We start from the raw sequence: 20,742 nt of genomic DNA, 5'->3' as shown, positions 1-20,742 counted from the left end.
CAGGGAGAAGTCAACAGACAGACAGACGAGCAGGTAAGAAAACTGTGTAATCATAATCACTGTTCTGTGCTGTATCTAAACCCCATGTTTACAGTTGTTCAAGAGCTGATGTGTTTCCCTTTCAAAAAGATTAAAGTGTTTTAAGGTGGAATGTAAAAATCTCAAAATAAATGTTCCCTTTCATATTTGTATATGTTGAATTTGTAATCAGTTAAAACACGTTCTCATTTCATTGGTCATTTTCTAAAAAAAATAAAAATTATATACTTTTTAACCACAAATGCTCGTCTTGCACTGCTCTGTGATGCTCCACGCATTACGAAATCATGTTGGAAAGGTCACGCGTGACGTAGGTGGAAGTACCGCGGTAGAGCGAAAAACTCCATCTCATTTTCTCCTCCAACTTCAAAATCATCCAACATCGTTGTTTTACCTTTTTTTGTAAAGGTTGTTTGACTTAGTCTTTGAAGTTCACTTTGTAAACACTGGATCGGTACTTCCACCTACGTCACGCGTGACCTTTCCAACATGATTACGTAATGCGTGGAGCATCACAGAGCAGTGCAAGACGAGCATTTATGGTTAAAAAGTATATAAATGTTTATTTTTTTTAGAAAATGTCCGATGGTTTCTCTAGATAAGACTCTTATTCCTCGTCTGGGATCATGTAGAGCTCTTTGAAGCTGCACTGAAACTGACATTTGGACCTTCAACCCGTTGAACCCCAGTGAAGTCCACTATATGGAGAAAAATCCTGGAGTGTTTTCCTCAAAAACATGGAGCTGAGTAAATTATCTGGAAATTAAGTCAATCCTTTCATCTTGAGAAAACCACCTTTTCTCTTCTGTAATTTCCAAGCCTTCACCTTAAATGATTTCTGTATGTTGTAATAATGTTCCCTTTGCCATCTTCCATGAGTCTCCCACCGCTGTTCTTAATGATTTGGCCTCAGCTTTGCCAAGCGGAACTTTTATTATTCCTGCTTCCTATACTTTTAATGCGCTCTTTGCAATCATATCGGCTTTCTCATCACCCTCCACACCAACATGAGCTGGAACCCAACAAAACTGTACAATAATGTAGGTACAATGCAGATTGTGTCAAAGCAGCTTTACTGTGATAACTGGTAAATAATTTTGGCTGCACAGCAGCTCTTAAAGAAAATGGTGTCATTGTCCAGCTTAAGTAAGTTCAGTGTTGATTCGTTTTGTTGTAAGAATCATTAATTTAGTTAATTCATCTATACAGCAGCTCTGGAGAAAGCAGTGATGTCATCGTCCAGCTCAGTTCAGTTCTCATACAACAGTGTCAGTGCAGGCCGATCAGTAATATTGATGAATATCAAGTGCACCCGACTGGTGACAGTGGCAAGGAAACCAAAAAAAAAATCGTACCTATCTTCCGTTGCATCTGTTTCAACTTTCAAAATTGGTGCTTCAAACACTATGACACAGGTTCAAATGGCATAAATCTTAAAAGAATTATTTGTGGTGTTTTGGAAAACCCTACTATATATGTTATTTTCATCTATGTATAATTGCCGTATTACACAGTAAAGGGTGGCAGGCGTTCATTGTTACTGGAACTCTTAATATCAGCTAACCTACTGTAACGTAGTCAATCTGATTCAAGCATGATAATCATATTTTTGACGAGTCAAACCAGTTAATTTACATGTTACTCCATTAAGCACATTTTTGTAAACCTTTTTTTAATGTACATTATTTGTCAAGCAAAATAAAATCTATTCAAATGATTTTAAGTGAAACATGATTAATTTCAGACATAATTTTTATGGGTCAAATCAAAACTGTTGGAAAGGACATTCGAAAGGTAGGAAATTTTCACTCAGGTTTGCACATAAGAAGGGTAGCACATTTATTTGTAAGGTGACAAGCGGGACAACTGAGCTGAATTAATGATTGTCATGTGACAACACTGTAGTATACTACTCTCAAACATTATTTGTTGCATATTGTATACTCATTATACACAGTATTCTTAAAAAAAAAAAAATAGGTAGTATAGGTATAAGTTAGCATGCTGTTCTGAATACAGCCTTACTTTCAGAGTTCAGAGGCATGACAATATATAGTATATATAAGTGTTTGTTTCCTATCAAATGAAACTCTGACACTCCCATTCATCAAAACGTTTCAATGATGATGAATGAAAGAATCTGTGGGATTTTATTGACCTGTTTTATTTTTTAAAGTCTGATCACTCAGTAACAACATCTCTCCTCAACAAGACACACGTGTGAAAACATGCTGGAGAACAAACAAAAGACAGACTGATGTAAGAGTTTATTTTGAGTGCCTGATTTAAGGTGCTGTAATGATCAAACCGATCAAACCTGATTCTCAGCACAGATATTTTACTTCATCATCATCATCATCATCATCATCAGTCAGATATGTTTAGGAGAATCAGGGCATCTCTTTATAGGAAACAGAATCACATCAGAAGAGAGAAACACACACCTGTGATGGGCATTTGCTGCAGTAATACTGTACACTTCGATTTGCAGCTCTACTCTATAGTCAAACTCCAAATCTTCTGAACATATTTGATGGATGATTGTCATGTTATGTAGGGGTTCTCAGCCTCAGTGTCTGCCCAAACTTGAAAAAGGCTTCAGTCAACAAGAGGGCACATGGAATAACTCAAAACATCTGATTCTTCATCACTGAAGCAATTTATTGAAAATCTTTCAGCAACAACTTGATCTTGTTTTGCTTATTTTCAGTACTTAATTCAGACGCTTAGCCTAATACCCTATACAGAGAAACACAAACCATTTATAAATATATATGAGTCACTAAACACAGCAATGAGATCATTTTAAGGATATTTAACTTCGCTAAACTACAAACAATGTTACGTGAATACTCACAAATCACATAAAGTACATTGTGGTTCAACAGCAACACTAAATCAAATGCATTTACTGCATATGGACATTAGATGCAAAAACAGCTAGAATTAACCAACAACTTGCGAGACATTCACAAATGTTCTTTTAATCAGTCTATAGTCACTAAAGAAATTACACAGCACAATCACCAGAGTTAAATCAACTCTGCTCGGAGTACATATGGTCCCTCTCTAAATAGTTTTAAAGCAACACTGAAGCAGAGTTAAAATTATTGAGATAATTAAGCAATTAATTAAGTGATGAATGAGCATTAGTGCTGAACACCTGCTGTTAACAAGCAGAATCACTGAAGATAATCCTCCTCTACTGAGATCTTGAGAGATGTAATGTCTTTTATCTTCAGTTGATTTCATCTAAGACTGTGGCTGAAGTCAGTTGTAGTTCTTGTGTTTCTCTTTTCTTCAGCGATTCTGCTTGTTAACAACAGGTGTTCATCACTACCGCTCAATCATCACTTAATTATCTCATTAACATTAAGTCTGGTTAAGTGTTACTTTTACACTATTTAGAGAGGGACCATATGTACTCCAAGCAGAGTTCATTTAACTCTGGTGTTTTTGCTGTGTAGTCTTTATCCTAACAGTAGCATCTCAAAGTTGTTGAACACCAGTGTTGGGTGTAACGCGCTACTAAGTAATTACTTATCCACTGAAAAAGAAAAGTAAGGGATTACTGTTCATTTTTAGGTAATTTAATTACAGTTACTTATAATGTACTTGTGTTACATACTGTAAATTAGTTCAACAGTTCTGTTCAAATCAATATTGAATTTAAAATCTAAATTTGTCATCTAAAGGTAAAAGTGAGCGCTGCCTCTTTAAAATCATTAGCTGTAGTGCAGTTGAGCGCACCAGTTGGCTGCGCAGTCGCTGTCTGAAGATGTCGGCAGAAGCGAGTGGCTGTTTTGCAGAATGGAAATAATCCAATTACTTCACTTTTTGACACAGGTAGGCAAGAACATTACGGTAGAATGTAAGCTATGTCCTAGAGAGAAAACACTGTGCGCTCTCGACCAAAGCGCGCACACATAGCCGCCTCTCGCGAGTGTCAGATTTTCGCGGTTTATTACACATAAATGTTTAAATACACACACAGTTATGTCAAAATGCCCGTCTTGGCGTATATTCGCGTTGGTTATGTGAATGTGAACAGCATGTGTAACAGCATACTGTCTCCGTCCATTAGGTCTTAGTGACAGCAGCCTTTAAAACATGCTACTGTCTACTATTGATTGTATTATAAATGATAATCAAACAACAAAAGAAAAGCTTTAATAAGGATTAATCAATATTTAATTTATAATTTATAATTTTTTTTTTTTTCTGTGGTATTTTTACTTACTACTATTAGACCTACCTGGAAAAAAATATATAGCATTGTTTTATTTGTATTTTTATATATTTTTACCGTGGTATCGACTTTGGTATCGAGTATTGTGCACTTTTGGTGGTATCGGTACCGACTACTAGATTTTTGGTATAGTGACATCCCTATTTGTTACTAAAAAAAATGTAAGTATTATAAAGTAAATAAAAGTATTATAGTATATGTTTTAATAAAGTTAAAATGTTTTAAAAAGCTATAAAAGGCTAAACTATTCCATATTTGACTAAATTATTAAAAGAGTTTCCTTTCTATTGTCTATACGGTCAAGGTTTATAGGAATTTTAAGAAGTAATTAGTAAATTACTTATTGAGGAATTAAATTACTTTGCAGACAGAGTAATTAGAAAAGTATTTTAAATACGATATTGATGATGTAATTAGTAATTAGTAATTAATTACTTTTTTGAAGTAACTTACCCAACACTCATGAACACATTGTGGCTTTTCCCAATCTCAGCATGTGTTTTACTCCAAACTCATTGGTTGCATCCGTGCATGCCTTAGCAATCTTTCTCCTTTGGTTTTATAAGCAGTATCAACACCAACTTGTGTAGGAGAAGCACATTCATGATTTTTATAATAAATGATGTCTGGATAATCAACTAAACCTGAAATATTACTAACAATATCAAAGTTATTCTTACGTTTGCTTGATAAAATCAGTGCAGATTTCACAGACACGTGAAGCACGAGCTGAAGGACGTTTGTACAGTTATACTAAAAGACTTTCACTGGAGAAAAGAGTCTAAACTCTCAGTCAGAGACAGAAGGACTGCAGGAGATTGTGTGCGACAGCTTTATCATTAGTTCTGATCAATATTGAATATGATATAGGGTTAAGCGTCTTTCTGCACTGAATTATGAGTAGATGACTTGAGGTTCAGTACTGTAACAAATGGAGTTGATTATTCTTGTAATTTTAGTGAGATTAAATCATACACTCAGAATTTTTCACTGGGCCAGTAAAGATGTAGTAATATGTTCATTTCTGAGGAAAACATGACTGAACCCGACCGAACCCCGTGTGTTAGGATCAGACCCGTCTGCAACTGACTGAACCGACGAGTTGGTGTTTCCCTTTGATCCGATCAAACCTGATCCTCAGCACAGATTCTTTACATCATCATCATCATCATCATCATCAGTCAGATATGTTTAGGAGAATCAGGGCGTCTCTTTATAGCAAACAGAAACACATCAGAGGAGAGAAACACATGAACACATTTACTGCTAGAAATGACTGGTGAAAGAGAGAAATCTGTTTTCATCAGTTATGCCACTGTAAAGGAAAGAGGGCCAGTTAATATTGTTTGAAAGATTGACAAAATATCTTTGTTGTTAGACGTTATTTAGAAAAGAAATTGCAAGTATTGCATATTTTATAGGGAAACAAATATTTTTCAGCAGTTTCATTATAATCAAAAGAATTTTCTGATTAACTAAAATTTATTGTTGAGAAAGGGACCAAGTATCTTGCTGAAAATCTATGTTTTATAATCACTATGCAGTGAAAATATATTTAAACTACTTTGGTTTTGTCCATGACAGGGTGGACATATTTTATGGTTTGCTCGTACATTGTCTGCTTGCAGTTGATTTACAAAAAGTGCGGGAGCTTGACCAACATGCATTTCTAACAGCCTACGGTCTCCTTAATACAACAAATATGAAGTTAAATGGAAAATCTCAACTTTTTATTTTGGAAATTGTGAAGTCTCAAAGGCACTTTACAGTGATTTAACAGGTAGAGCTAGACAGCAGTCCTGACGTGTGAGGAAGATCCATTTAGATCTGCTCTGACGGACAACAAATTCTCTGTTTTTACTGTTATTTCTATTTCTTATGTGTTCCATTTTTATTTTTATGTATTTGACTCTTCTTTATGTAAAGCACTTTGAATTACCATTGTGTATGAAATGTGCTATACAAATAAAATTGCCTTGCCTTGATTTTGACCCATATTAAATTACACAAACATACTTTATGTATTTAATCTCACTTTATTATTCAATGTCTGTGCTGCTGACCTTCGATCCACTGTAACCATATTAATAAGCAAAAACGACTTAAGATAAACATCACATTTGTTTCATTTTTTTTTTTTTTTTTTTTTTTTTTTTTTAAATATGTATTGCAATGTATTACTAAATGTATTACAAAATCAGATGTTAACACCTCTTTTTACTTTGAGATCATTCTGAGGTTAAATACAGATTTAAAATCATAACAAGATATAGTTTAATAGCTATGATACTGTTTTTGAAATCAAATCTTTGCATAGCTATGACAGGAAACTGTTACACCTATGGACTTTTGGTTATGTTTGCATTTAGTTCTGTCATGTCTTGTTCTGTTCATTTGCCCTCATTGTGTGTATCCTGGTTAGTTAACTATCCTCACCTGTTTCTGTTCTCCCTGATTACGTTCTCCCTCATTAGCTCCCCTATATAATCTCCTTGTTCTGTTCTGTGTTTGTCGGATCTCGTTTTGATGTGAGTTGTGAACCTTCCTGTCGGTATTGGATTAAATATAACCTGTGATTCTGATCTTCTTCGTCTTGTTCTCGTATTTACACACAGCCACTGTAACAGAAACACTGGCATCTAAATGCGTTGGGAAAAATAGCTAATCTTAAAAAAAATAAAGCATATACATAAACCCAAATAAGAAAAAAAACAGTTATCAAATAAGCATGTGTCGTATTATGTGTCTTAATCTCCTGAAACATCGGTGTCTCATATTTTACACTGTAACAGATTACAGTTACATTTATTTTGTAATTAAATTACGTAATTCTGTTACATGTAACTAGTTACTCCCCAACACTGGTAACGCATTACTTTCCATAAAACGTAACTAAGTAACGCAATTAGTTACTTTTTAGGGAGTAACGCAATATTGTTATGCATTACTTTTAAGAGTAACTTTCCCCAACCCTGTGTAGAGGGAGTGTAGGAGAGGGAATAACACGCATCCCTGCGGAGCACCAGTGTCAAGTGTGATGGAGATGAGAGGGTATTTCCCAGTCTAACCACCTGCTGCGGCAAATCTATATTTGCTGAAAGTAAAAAGATTGGCTTTATATCTGATTTACAACAACACATTCAAGTGATTCACTGTAAATGTGCATCTGTAATTAACCAATCAAACCTGATTCACAGATTCTTTATCGTCATCATCATCATCATCATCATCAGATATGTTTAGGAGAATCAGGGCGTCTCTTTATAGGAAACAGAAGCACATCAGATGAGAGAAACACACATGAACACGCCTGTGATGGGCATTAACTGCTAGAAATGATTGGTGAAAGAAAGAAATGTGTTCTAACCACAGCAAGAACTGGAGTGACTTTAACAAATCACTATTTACATGAGCAGTCTGTTTACTTCTTACTAAAAGAGGAAATATAAATAAATACATTTATTAGCCTATTTCCTGCATGAACACACTAAACAACAATCCATGTTAATGTGAGGATATAAAGTGAACTAACACACATAAATGTATATGAAAATAAAAGAGTTCACATCCAGGGCATTTTCACACTTGGCTTGTTTGTGTCGTGTTTAGTTTTGGTTTATTTTAGGTGGATTGTACCCCCAAATATTGTCTGTATGTTTTGTATTTTGCAAGAGATAGCAACAAAAGCTTGCTGCATACAGTGTAAGATGCCATTTAGGTGACTATACATTATTTAGGGTGATTCTAATTGTTAGGATATTTATAGGAACTGTGGTAACACTTTATTTTAGGGTCTTTTAACTAGTTGCTTATTAACATCCATATTAATAGAATATTGGCTGTTTATTAGTATGAGTAATTATTAACTACATATTAATGCCTTTTTCTGCATGACCTTATTCTACATTCTTCATCCTACACAATACCTAAACTTAACAACTACCTTACTAACTATTAATAAGCAGTAAATTAGGAGTTTATTGAGGAAAAGTCTTAGTTAATATGTTTATATGTGTTCCCTATACTAAAGTGTTACCGGAACTGTTGTTGTCAAATATGTTTCATGGTTTCCTCTAAATGGGAACACAATTTCACACCAGTTTCATCCCTCATAGCCAGTATAACTGGTTTTACATATATGCTGTAAACCTGTAGTTGCCAAAAATTCTGGACATGCCCCTCTGTGGAAACAATATAAAAGCTGTATGTGTTTCCAATGGGATTAGAGTAAAAGCAGAAGAGCAGAAGGAGTTTGCAATGGCAGAGGTAAGCATCTTTAAATTAACTCACACAAATGGGGAGAATGAAAGATAACATCACTTAGGAAACAGATCATTTTGTTGTTTTTGATAATATACTGACTGACTCTATTGAACAACACGCTCATTGCTCCAGGGTTCTCGGAAAGCAATTTTATTACAGTAACAGAGCTTGAAAGTGTTTAAAAACTACACAAGTTGTTCTCTAAAGCAACAGAAATAGCTAAATAATTTTAAACCTGTCTGAAACGAGTGTATGTCTTTGTGTACAGCAGCTGTTTTTAGGCAAAATTAACAGTTTCACTTTCTTCTTGTTTTTATCTATCCACAAAAGCTATGGTATTGTGTTATTTTATTTTATATGAACAGTATGATATGTTTTGAGAGATTTAAATGGCTCTGTAACTTTTCAAAAAAAATATTAGACCTGATATTGTCTTCTATAGGATAAGAAACCGAATTGTGGAGACCTTATTGAAATCCCCCGAGGCCTATATCAGCACTGGGCTATTTATGTGGGTGATGGATATGTGGTTCACCTAGCCTCAGCCTGTGAGTGTTTTTACATGCTTCACACACTGCCTTGTACGGAATCTGAAAGTTTCTACTGAAGTCTCATGAGTCATGATTGTTTTACTCTTCCATGTCTTTCTCTCCAGCTGAGCATGCCAACGCTGGAGCCAGCAGTGTGAAGTCAGTAGTGCACAACAAGGCCACAGTGAAGAGAGAAAAACTTGAGGATGTGGTTGGCAATGATACATACTATATCAACAATCATCTGGATGAGAAATATGAGCCACATCCCATTCAAGATATTCTACAGGACGCAAAAATTCTTGTGGATAAGGAACTTCAATATGGTGTGACTACAAAGAACTGTGAGCACTTTGTTACGCTGTTGAGATACGGACAGCCACATTCCCAGCAGGTACAGTTGTTCGACTTGACCTCACAAACAGAATCATATTGTATGCTGCTCATAAGTGACTCAAATGTGAAAAATCACAGTATTACAGATGCCAAATAATATTTTTAATGAATTTAATATTACAGTAGGATTAAGGTCACAAAAGCAACAAGTTTTGTTTGTTCTTATAGGTGGAAGATGCAGCAGTGTACGGTTCTCTTATTGCTGGTATTGTTGTGCTTGGCTATGTAATCTTTAAACTAGCCACTTCAAAAGACAAAGAGAAGGAGAAAAATGAACATGGAAATGGGAAATGAAGAAATAAAAGCACAATTGCGGAGGCCTTGAATTAAAGACAGTAAATGTATGGTGAATCTGATCAAATTTAAATCATTTTAATAAACATCCTTACAGGCACTGGCATCCTTGCTTTATTCATTTTATTGTTTCAAAATTCAAAAGACAACAAGAAAAAGACACAATGAACAGTGGGAAATGAAGGACTAAAAGTACAATTGTGGAGGCCCTGGATTATTAATTAAATTTAAATAAATAATTTAAAAAACAAACAATTTAAACTTAAATGTAAATATAATCCACAGCTGTCATGGACTCTTATTTTGATATTCTGTTGGGTTTTGTTTAGTTCCTGTTTCTCTGCTCTGTTCAGTTTTCATGATCATCACCTGTCAGTCATTTGGTTCATCTCATTTAAACTTTAAACTCCTGTTTTATTCAGTCCCTTGTCGGTTATTGTACTGTGTATTTCTCTAATAAACAAATCATGTGATATTTTTGTAGAAATTATAATATAGTACTGGAATGCAGAAATACACAGAACAAACTGTCATATTTGTTGCGATCTCCAGTCACCAATCCAGACAAAAAACAAACAAACATTAACACATTTTGGTTGTCCTGGAAACAACACCACATGACAGGTTAGTGGTTAGTAACCAATGAATGAAAGGCTGCGTCCAAAACCGCATGCTAAATGAATAGGTATTTAATTTCAACAAGTACTTACTTAACGAACGCTAAAACAGTACGTACTATATAGCCTGATCAACCATGTTGACGTTATCCTGACCTACAATGTTATCACAAGCACAACAGTTGAGTGACAGGTTTAATTAATCTATCTGTAAATATCTTGATATTAGGGTTAGGGTTAGTACACTGGACTTTTTATTTATTTATGTATTTTTGTAAGAACATAGTAGTTAAAGGTGGACTCAATATTATTTCAAAAACACTGTTTGGGAGTTAGTCGGGCCGACACCAACAACAAACGTGTATCAGGGGGCGTATGACGGTCGAGGAGAGAGAACAAGTAAGAGGGAGATTTGAAAATAAGAAAAAAAAACCCTGCAGAACGAGAGACGGGACCCAATACAAAACAGCTCAAAAGAATATCACTGGAATGAAGGTTTATGACTGGGCAAGCACTTTAGGACCCGCGTTTATATTAGAAAAGCTCTCCAGCGCTGGAAAGAGCTCAGAGGGAAGACCTGAAAACTGCACTTTTACCATCACAAGAGTGGCGCTCTGCTGCTGTATGAATGAGAGAGCACGGGTAGCACCAAAGATGAAGAGAAGACTATATTAAACTGCTGGTCAAAGAGGGACGTTAAAAAGAATAAAACATGTACTGAGAAGGAGGTATGAGAATATTGTGTAATACACTCCACATATATTTTAGCTAGCTAATCCATTGCAATTTAGCCATAATTATCAGTATAACCAGTTACCAAAACAGCCGTCTGTCATGTGTTCATTTTTCAGTGTCTGTAATTATCAATGACAAAATTATTTGTTTTCTTCCTAAATTACAGTTTTTCTCGATTGCTTAAACACTATAACCAGGCTTTTGAACTAAAATTTCAAAACTATAACACCATTTGTCAAAAAGCACACCCATTTCCCTAAACTATAATCACTATTCCCCTGTTTTGACACATGAATCAGATTTGTTGAACTGTCACTGCAAAACTCTACACACAAATCCCTTCATTTCTCATTGCCTACACCATGTGGTCATTTAGAAAGCACTAGCATTCAATATTGTTCACTCAAGTCAGCACAGCCTGAGCTCAATTAGCACACAGTTACCCACGTGGAAACACTAAGAGTCAAAATTTATCACACACCAATCAGAACCTTCAATAGAGAGATAAAAGAGCCCGAGTTCATTCAGTTTTGGAAAAATGGATCCAGAGAGACGTGATTGAAAAGGTCGAGGACACCAGAGAGGAGGAGGAGGAGGAGGAGGAGGAAGAGCGGTAAAGAGTGGAAGAAGAGGTGAAGGAAGAGGAAGAGGAGGAGGACGAGGATGAGGATGGGGGCAAGGAGACAAGGAGTCTCAGATGAAATTCTTGCCACTAGTTGACCATGTCCTTGTCCATGGTATGACTATGAGGGAGGCTGGGCAATGAGTTCAGCCAAACTTAAGTTGCTTCACCATCGACTCGATCATAAGAACCTTCAGGGAGGAAAACAGGTAGGTGCACCTCAGTGTATCTACTGTAACTTTTGAGTGTTACAACACATGCATCAAAGTGCCTTACATACAGATAGAGTTTCTGTCTGCTTCCATTTTGTAAAAAAGGATGTTACAGTTACAGTAATCAGTACTTCTATTTTTGTAGGACACAGAGACGATGGAATGGAAGAAGCCTGACTAGACATTTCAGTTGATGCGTGCCAGGGGTGGATCAGGCATGCAAGAGGATTACCCCACCCATTTTCAATTTCAACATCTTAATTTGTGTTCTGAAGATGAATGGTCTTACGGGTGTGGAACGGCATGAGGGTGAGTAATAAATTACATTATTTTCATTTTTGGGTGAACTTACCCTTTAAAGCCTCTATGTATAACGCATTATAAAAGTATAAGTCCTTATAATGGATTGTATGGCCTCATGAATAATTGTAACCACAGTTATAATACATTATAATACTTGTCTATTCATTGAATAAACCTTTAGAAAGTATAATGCATTAAAACACACAACAAACAACCAATTTCAAAATCTGCAAATATTATAATGCATTTTAACTTTGGTTACAATTATTTATGAAAACATATAATGCATTACAACATACATTATGAATACCTTTATTATGCATTAGGGCTTTAAGTAAATTGTACCCATAATTTCTTTCTTTTTAGAATCTCTCAGTTATGTTAGAATTTGATGAATGATTATACACAAATTTCATAAAGTTATGAGGTGTATAAGCTCTTAACATGTTTTTATAACAGTTTCAAGTTAAATATAGCAGCAGGGTAGAACAGTCAGCAGAGGGAGAGGAAGAGCGGGTGATCAATCAATAAAAAACAAATAAATTAAAAACAAAAGCAGCTTTGTAAAGTTAGGCTATACATTAATGCCTTTAATGTTTTAAAGACTCCAGTAAACAGCTTTACACTAAATCAAGTTCCTATTAAGGCTGTCAAGAAACAGTTTTACGTTCTGGCTTTTCTGTATCACAGTGAGAAACAGGGAGAAGTCAACAGACAGACAGACGAGCAGGTAAGAAAACTGTGTAATCATAATCACTGTTCTGTGCTGTATCTAAACCCCATGTTTACAGTTGTTCAAGAGCTGATGTGTTTCCCTTTCAAAAAGATTAAAGTGTTTTAAGGTGGAATGTAAAAATCTCAAAATAAATGTTCCCTTTCATATTTGTATATGTTGAATTTGTAATCAGTTAAAACACGTTCTCATTTCATTGGTCATTTTCTAAAAAAAATAAAAATTATATACTTTTTAACCACAAATGCTCGTCTTGCACTGCTCTGTGATGCTCCACGCATTACGTAATCATGTTGGAAAGGTCACGCGTGACGTAGGTGGAAGTACCGCGGTAGAGCGAAAAACTCCATCTCATTTTCTCCTCCAACTTCAAAATCATCCAACATCGTTGTTTTACCTTTTTTTGTAAAGGGCGTTTGTCTTAGTCTTCACACGTTCGCTTTGTAAACACTGGATCGGTACTTCCGCCTACATCACGCGTGACCTTTCCAACATGATTACGTAATGCGTGGAGCATCACAGAGCAGTGCAAGACGAGCATTTGTGGTTAAAAAGTATATAAATGTTTATTTTTTTTAGAAAATGGCCGATGGTTTCTCTAGATAAGACTCTTATTCCTCGTCTGGGATCATGTAGAGCTCTTTGAAGCTGCACTGAAACTGACATTTGGACCTTCAACCCGTTGAACCCCAGTGAAGTCCACTATATGGAGAAAAATCCTGGAATGTTTTCCTCAAAAACCTTCATTTCTTTTCAGCTGAAGAAAGAAAGACATGAACATCTTGGATGACATGGAGGTGAGTAAATTATCAGGAAATATTAATTCTGAAGTGAACTAATCCTTTAATGTCTTCTGTAATTTCCAAGCCTTCACCTTAAATGATTTCTGTATGTTGTAATAATGTTCCCTTTGCCATCTTCCATGAGTCTCCCACCGCTGTTCTTAATGATTTGGCCTCAGCTTTGCCAAGCGGAACTTTTATTATTCCTGCTTCCTATACTTTTAATGCGCTCTTTGCAATCATATCGGCTTTCTCATCACCCTCCACACCAACATGAGCTGGAACCCAACAAAACTGTACAATAATGTAGGTACAATGCAGATTGTGTCAAAGCAGCTTTACTGTGATAACTGGTAAATAATTTTGGCTGCACAGCAGCTCTTAAAGAAAATGGTGTCATTGTCCAGCTTAAGTAAGTTCAGTGTTGATTCGTTTTGTTGTAAGAATCATTAATTTAGTTAATTCATCTATACAGCAGCTCTGGAGAAAGCAGTGACGTCATCGTCCAGCTCAGTTCAGTTCTCATACAACAGTGTCAGTGCAGGCCGATCAGTAATATTGATGAATATCAAGTGCACCCGACTGGTGACAGTGGCAAGGAAACCAAAAAAAAAATCGTACCTATCTTCCGTTGCATCTGTTTCAACTTTCAAAATTGGCGCTTCAAACACTATGACACAGGTTCGAAGTAGTGACACGTCATTGGTTAATCCATTTCACCGCATCAAAGCGGCCGCTTCAAAGATATTGACAGATAAGTGTGTCAGTACACAGCTGAAATAAGAACTGAGGGGCTCGCTGGTGGGTGTGTTCAGCTCTATGATATCCAGAACCTTCAGCTGGATGACGGCTCTGGTCTCAGGTACGTCTTACACAGATTATCACACCTGCAGCTCCGCCTCCTTCAGATCGAAACAACGACCCTGAGACGACCCCAAGAAATCTGACATCACACACACACTCACACACACACACACACACACACACACACACACACACACACACATACACACACACACACACACACACACACACACACGTTTGTTTTTGTGAATTGTGGGGACATTCCATAGGCGTAATGGTTTTTATACTGTACAAACCATATTTTCTATTGCCCTACACTACACCTACCCCTAACCCTACCCATCACAGGAAACTGTGCACATTTTTACTTTCTCACAAAAACTCATTCTGTATGATTTATAAGCCTTTTGAAACATGAGGACATGGAGTAATGTCTTCATAAGTCACCCTCTCCTTGTAATACCTATGTCATACCATGTCATTATACTAATTTGTGTTCTCATAAATCACAAACACACACACACACACACACACACACACACTTACACACACACACACACACACACACACACACACACACACACACACACACACACACACACAGGATGTATGTGAATATTAGGATGAATATTCTGAGAGAGCTTCTCAGTACTCAAAGTGATGTTTCCTTGTGTCCTCATTTCTCTGTCCTCCAGCCCGTTACACAGAAACCAATCAAAGCCATCTTGAAGGACATCTTAATTCTTTAATTGCAGCACGAGGAAGTGAGGATGCACAGGAGTACCCTCAGGTAGATAGATAGATAGACTAAGGAGATAAAGCTCTTGTTTGTCATTAGGTCACACCCTCATCAGCCCCTCCTTCCCCCCTCTGTTCCTAATTTGTTCCTGTCGCTGCTCTGAAGTTCTTGTCAGAGCTGGAGTTCATCAGTCTCTCTCAATGTCTCACAAACAGAGGATCAGGAGCTGCATTCTAATGTGTGCATGTAAGTGATGTTTGTTCTGTCTTCTGTAGTTGGTGAAATTTATAAATTTATCTCTTTCTAAACTTTCAAAAGTGAAAGTTAGGTTTCCTGGAGCTTTCCTATTGTTCGTAAAACTTCCTGTTTTTGTTAGTGTGCTGGAATTGGTTTTCTTGTGACAATAAAAACAGCACAACACACAAACTCTCATCGAGTCTGACAGGCGTTCATGAGTGTTTGATGTGTGATCCAGCAGATGTGCCGCTGTTCGTCTCATGTTAGCGTGCTTTCGCTCCAGCAGCAGATCATGGAGTCTTTGGACAACAACAAACACACACAGATGAGCAGATGAATGAGCGTCACACAGGCAGAGTAAATCACGGTAAATCATAGATCACACTGTAACGCAGGCCGTGACTGCGGGTGTAAAACCACTGAGATACAGTAACAGTGTCAGGCCCGATATACTCGAGGCGAAGGTTTTTTCGTTTTTTCTTTAGGGAGTAACAGGAAGTTAGAGATACGTGAGCAGTGATGCACTGATAATGGACATCCCGACGCCGTCCACACTGCTGAGAGAGACGTTTGGATGAATATCTAAATATTAGGGGTGTGATGAGATCTCATGTCACGAGATTTCTCGTCAAGATGAAAAGCTGTGTTATGAGTGATATTGCCATGGCAGGTTGTGAGGGTGAAATTTGGATAGAATATGCCACCACTATATTTATATTACGCCTCCACTGTCGTTTTGGTTTTTATAGAAATAAAAACCATTTAATTCAGTTTTTTATAACGGTCGCCGCCGCTCCCTTTTCACAGAGTACGTGTGATCACGAAAGCGAAAGTAAAACACGAGCACGCATTTCAATTCCCCACATTTTGAGAGCAGCTCCCTGATTCATGCAAATATCTCCCAATATGAAAGCGATCTCAGGCTGGGCTGTGTAGTTGTTCCATCTCTCATATCGTGCTTGAAGAAAAATGTGGTCTCTATTTGCACTATAAATATTGAGAGAGTACTTTGTGTTAGTTAATGTTAGTTAATACATAATGTTAACTAATGAACCTTATTGTAAAGTGTTACCAATTTTTTATTCTATATTTTTATTTCTCTGATCGATTTGTGGAAAGGAGTTCAGTTAGGAGGTCAAAAGTTGTAGAAGCTCATAAATGATGTACAGTTCTAAGATCTGAAGAGACTCTTATACAGGAGAGAAGCAGCTGAGTTTGTGGCAGAACCTTTTACAGTTCTTATTGTTGTCTTTTACTGCATATGATAATTCATATTCAGAAAGTTGAACTGAAATGACATTCATTACAAGATGATTAGTTAAATCATTTCAAATGCACCTGCAGACTATTTTTAGTCATGTATTTCGTCATTGAGGATTTCTTAAAAATATTGTGTAAAAATCTCGTCTCGTTCTCGTACCTCTCTCGTCACACCCATACTAAATATGTACTCTTTCCTCTCAATAACAAAATAAACACAAAACAAAAGGAGAAAACAGCAAGCTTTTTTTTTTTTTTTTTTTTTTAATAAAGCATACAAATCTGATCATAGCAATGTGGATATGTTTGCACGAGCTCTGCAGTTAGAAAAGTTTGCTCATATTTTAAAATGTTTTCTACCAATCTTTGAAATGGTCAGAAATTTGAAGTGTATTTGAAAATGGAAACACTTTAGTTCAGGGTCCAATTCCCACTATGAACTAGTTGCTTATTAGCTGCATATTAATAGGATTTTGGCTGTTTATTAGTACTTATAAAGCATATATTAATGCCTTATTCTGCATGACCTTATCTACATCCCTTAATCCTAATCTTAACAACTACCTTACTAACTATTAATAAGCAGTAATTAGGAGTTTATTGAGGCAAAAGTCGTAGTTAATAGTTAATAGTGAGAATTGGAGCCTAAACTAAAGTGTGAATGAAATATTAATGTTGTTTCAACATTAACTTGGTGCATCAAATGGTGACACAGTTTTATGTTGTCATTAAATTTCAGTTGTATTTTCAACAAAATTGATTTAGAATCAACATCACATTGTAACGTTGATCAAACAATATTACCAATGATTATTTTTCTTAATGTTGATTCAATCAATCATAATGTAATGTTGATCCAATGGCATTACCACTGATTATTTTTGTTGAAATCTCAACAAAGATTTCAACATTAATTGCGGGTGCAAAAGTGATATTTAACTAACATCGCTTTGTAATGTTAATTCAATGCAATTATCGTTGATGCATAAACATTGACTCAACATTGCTTCAGTGACTGCTTGATATCTGGGTTTTCCAGGCCACAGCTGCAGGTTTTCATGGCTGTGATCTGGTTCCTGTAGGTCTGCTGGCGCTGCCGTCCGGACGGGACGCTCTCACCTGCTGCAGAAGAGATTTCAGGAATGGATCGACCTCCTGTGAGCTGAGCGACGCTCCTGATCCCACCTGTGACACAGAATGGATCGCTGACGTGAGTCTGAGCGTCACACATTCCTGCTATATGAGACATAAAACGACATGAAAGTAATTATCTGTCATAGTTGTGACATAAAAAGTCATTATGAAACAAGATGAGAAAATTATGAGATGAAAGTTGAATATATGATATAAAAAGTCAAAATTATGAAATTATAAGTCAAAAGTATGAAAAAAGGGAAAATTGTGATGAAAGTTATGATTATAAGATAAAAATTCTGACATACTAAGTCATAATCATGAGATAAAAGACATTATGACAATAAAAGTAAAAATTATGAACATTTTGACTTTTTAATCTCATAATGTTGATGTTATGTCAGTCTCAGACTGTATATGAAGGCTTTATGATATGAAGTCTCTCTTCCATATACAGTATGAAACAGTGCAGTACTACAAGGCTTACCTCATTACATATTCATGAGCTTTGCTCAATCACAGACACAGCATTTGTCCAATCACAGTCATTGACATCATAAATATGCAAATGAGAACATTATTGAGCATAAATGGTTTAATATTTAACACGGATTTTTTTTTATTTATTATTTTAATATATTCCTTGAGGTGCACTCATAATGTTAATAAAGCTTTTTGCACAAAACAACAAAAAAACATCTGTCATCAAAAGTTTCTTTGCGAACTCTCCATTACACTGTGCTTAAGTTTAGTAAACGAAATGCTCCAAACAAACATATGATCCTCCGTCACTGTCACGTCTGTCTGTTTTTCACTATGTTCTCTTGTCACATGTTCTCCTTTGTTCCTTGTTTCCCGCCACTTGTTTGTATCCTAGGTTACTCATTTGATTAGTGTCCTCAGTTCAGCTGTTTCTTGTTGATTAATCTCCTTTGGTCCTTTGTTCACCTTGTATTTAAGCCCTCAGTTTCTGTCTAGTCCTTGTCTTGCGTTGATGTTACTTTGATGGTGTTTCTATTATATTTCCCTAGTTATTATCCTGTTCATGTTGGTTACTATATTAAAAGTTCTAATCAAGGATCTCCTTCGTTGTGCGCTTCCTATATGCCACAAACCCTGACAGAACGCAAGACCATTACCGAAGGTTGGATCTTACCGCACTGCCAATACAAATGGTCACAGTGTCACCAGATCCAGTGAGGGCAGCAAGAAATATGGACTTGGCTGGCCGTGATCTGACTAATTACCTCATAAGGACCCTGATGGAAAGAGGCCTCAGATACACCATCATATCCTCGGTTCCGGTGAGTGAAAGTCATCTGTGTCATCCCATCATGGCCGCCAGTCCAGTATCCTGTCATGAGATGGCCTCCATCCCTGAGCCTCGTCGCAAGATGGCCGCCATTCCTGAGCATTGTCCTAAGATGGCTGCCCCTCCTGGGCCTTGACCCAAGATGGTCGCCACGCCTGACCCCTCGGTCAAGATGGCCGCTGCCACACCTGAGCCCTCAGCCATAATGGTCTCCACACTTGTGCCCTTAGGCCTTTTAGTGGAGTATGAGGGGATGTCCTGGAACCCAGAGTTGGTTCCAGCCCCTGAGTCCACTCCCGTGTTTTAAACTGGACGATCAAAGTGAACGTTCTTTGTCGACAGACTCAAGAACGTAGAGTCAGTAACTGAACGCACATCTGTATACTGTATCAGACAGTGTCAGTCATTATAATGACATTTTAAAATGACTATTTGCTTTCGACGTGATGCTCACATCCAGTGTAAGCAAGTGTCAGCCATTTTGTGACTGAACCCCAGTGGGCGGGGCCTATGGTAACAGTAGGCGGGGCCTATTGTGCAATGATGTATAACTATTTGTTGATGTCTTGAAGTGAGCGTTCTCAGCACTGACCGTGTGTCTGTAGGATATAACGGTGGTGGACGAGACTGGAAAGACGGATCCAACCAGAGTTCATCACGCAGAACCACAGACTCTCATTCTGAAAGGAAAACACACCGAGGTCATTTTCCAGATGGAGTGTGCTGCACTGAAGGTGAGGAATTCTGTACAGTCCGTCACATTAATGATGTGTGATGAAGAATATTCAGTGTTAATATATAAATCAAGTGTTTCTCTTTCTTCTCACCGCTGTCTCTCTGCAGAACCTTGTGAAACTGTCTTGTAATGGTGAGTGCAAAACTATTTACTGTGTGAATATATAGTAAAGTGTCATTTATTCCTGTGATCACAGCTGAATTTTCAGCATCATTACTCCAGTCTTCAGTGTCACATGATCCTTCAGAAATCATTCTAATCATGAACATTTATGATTATTATCAGTGTTAAAAACAGTTGTGCTGCTTCAGATTCCTGTGGAAACTGTCATACATTTTATTCTTCAGGATTCAAGAACAGCATTTATTTGAAACAGAATCTTTAATAACATTATTAATGTCTTTACTGTCACTTTTGATCAGTTTAATGTGTCCTTGATGAATAAAAAAAGTAAAATTCTTATTCAACTTTTGAATGTTAATGTACATCATTAGCATAAAATATCATATGGGTATTTAATTAGATTAATAAGATGTTTTGTTATTATTACACATAAATATTAAAATCATTGTCCAGATTGTACAGATTGAGCAGTATTTTCTGTTCCATCAGATCTCTGTCCGTCTTCAGATGAACTCGCCGGTGAGAAAGTGTTTGAATTATGAAACAATAATATCAGAACACTTCATTCACACTTAAACATGTCATTTATTATGAAGAAAGATGCAGCAAGACACTTTACAAT

The 20,742-nt window shown here is 36.5% G+C and overlaps 2 protein-coding genes across 2 annotated transcripts in view; one reads left to right on the top strand and one right to left on the bottom strand.

The window, feature by feature from the left end:
* Positions 1-20,742, bottom strand: part of LOC127501335 (uncharacterized) — a 135,877-nt gene that overhangs the window by 92,778 nt on the left and 22,357 nt on the right. The window lies entirely within an intron of this gene.
* Positions 8,462-9,906, top strand: LOC127500645 (phospholipase A and acyltransferase 3-like). The gene is made up of 4 exons (XM_051871953.1): positions 8,462-8,554; positions 8,994-9,099; positions 9,207-9,475; positions 9,646-9,906. The coding sequence occupies exons 1-4, from the start codon at positions 8,462-8,464 to the stop codon at positions 9,769-9,771; spliced, it is 594 nt and encodes a 197-aa protein (XP_051727913.1). The 3' UTR covers positions 9,772-9,906.

Source organism: Ctenopharyngodon idella, chromosome 19 (genome assembly GCF_019924925.1).
Source record: "Ctenopharyngodon idella isolate HZGC_01 chromosome 19, HZGC01, whole genome shotgun sequence".
Taxonomy (NCBI): domain Eukaryota; kingdom Metazoa; phylum Chordata; class Actinopteri; order Cypriniformes; family Xenocyprididae; genus Ctenopharyngodon; species Ctenopharyngodon idella.
Note: the sequence above shows the minus strand (reverse complement) of the source record. Positions and strands in the feature narration are given on the sequence as shown.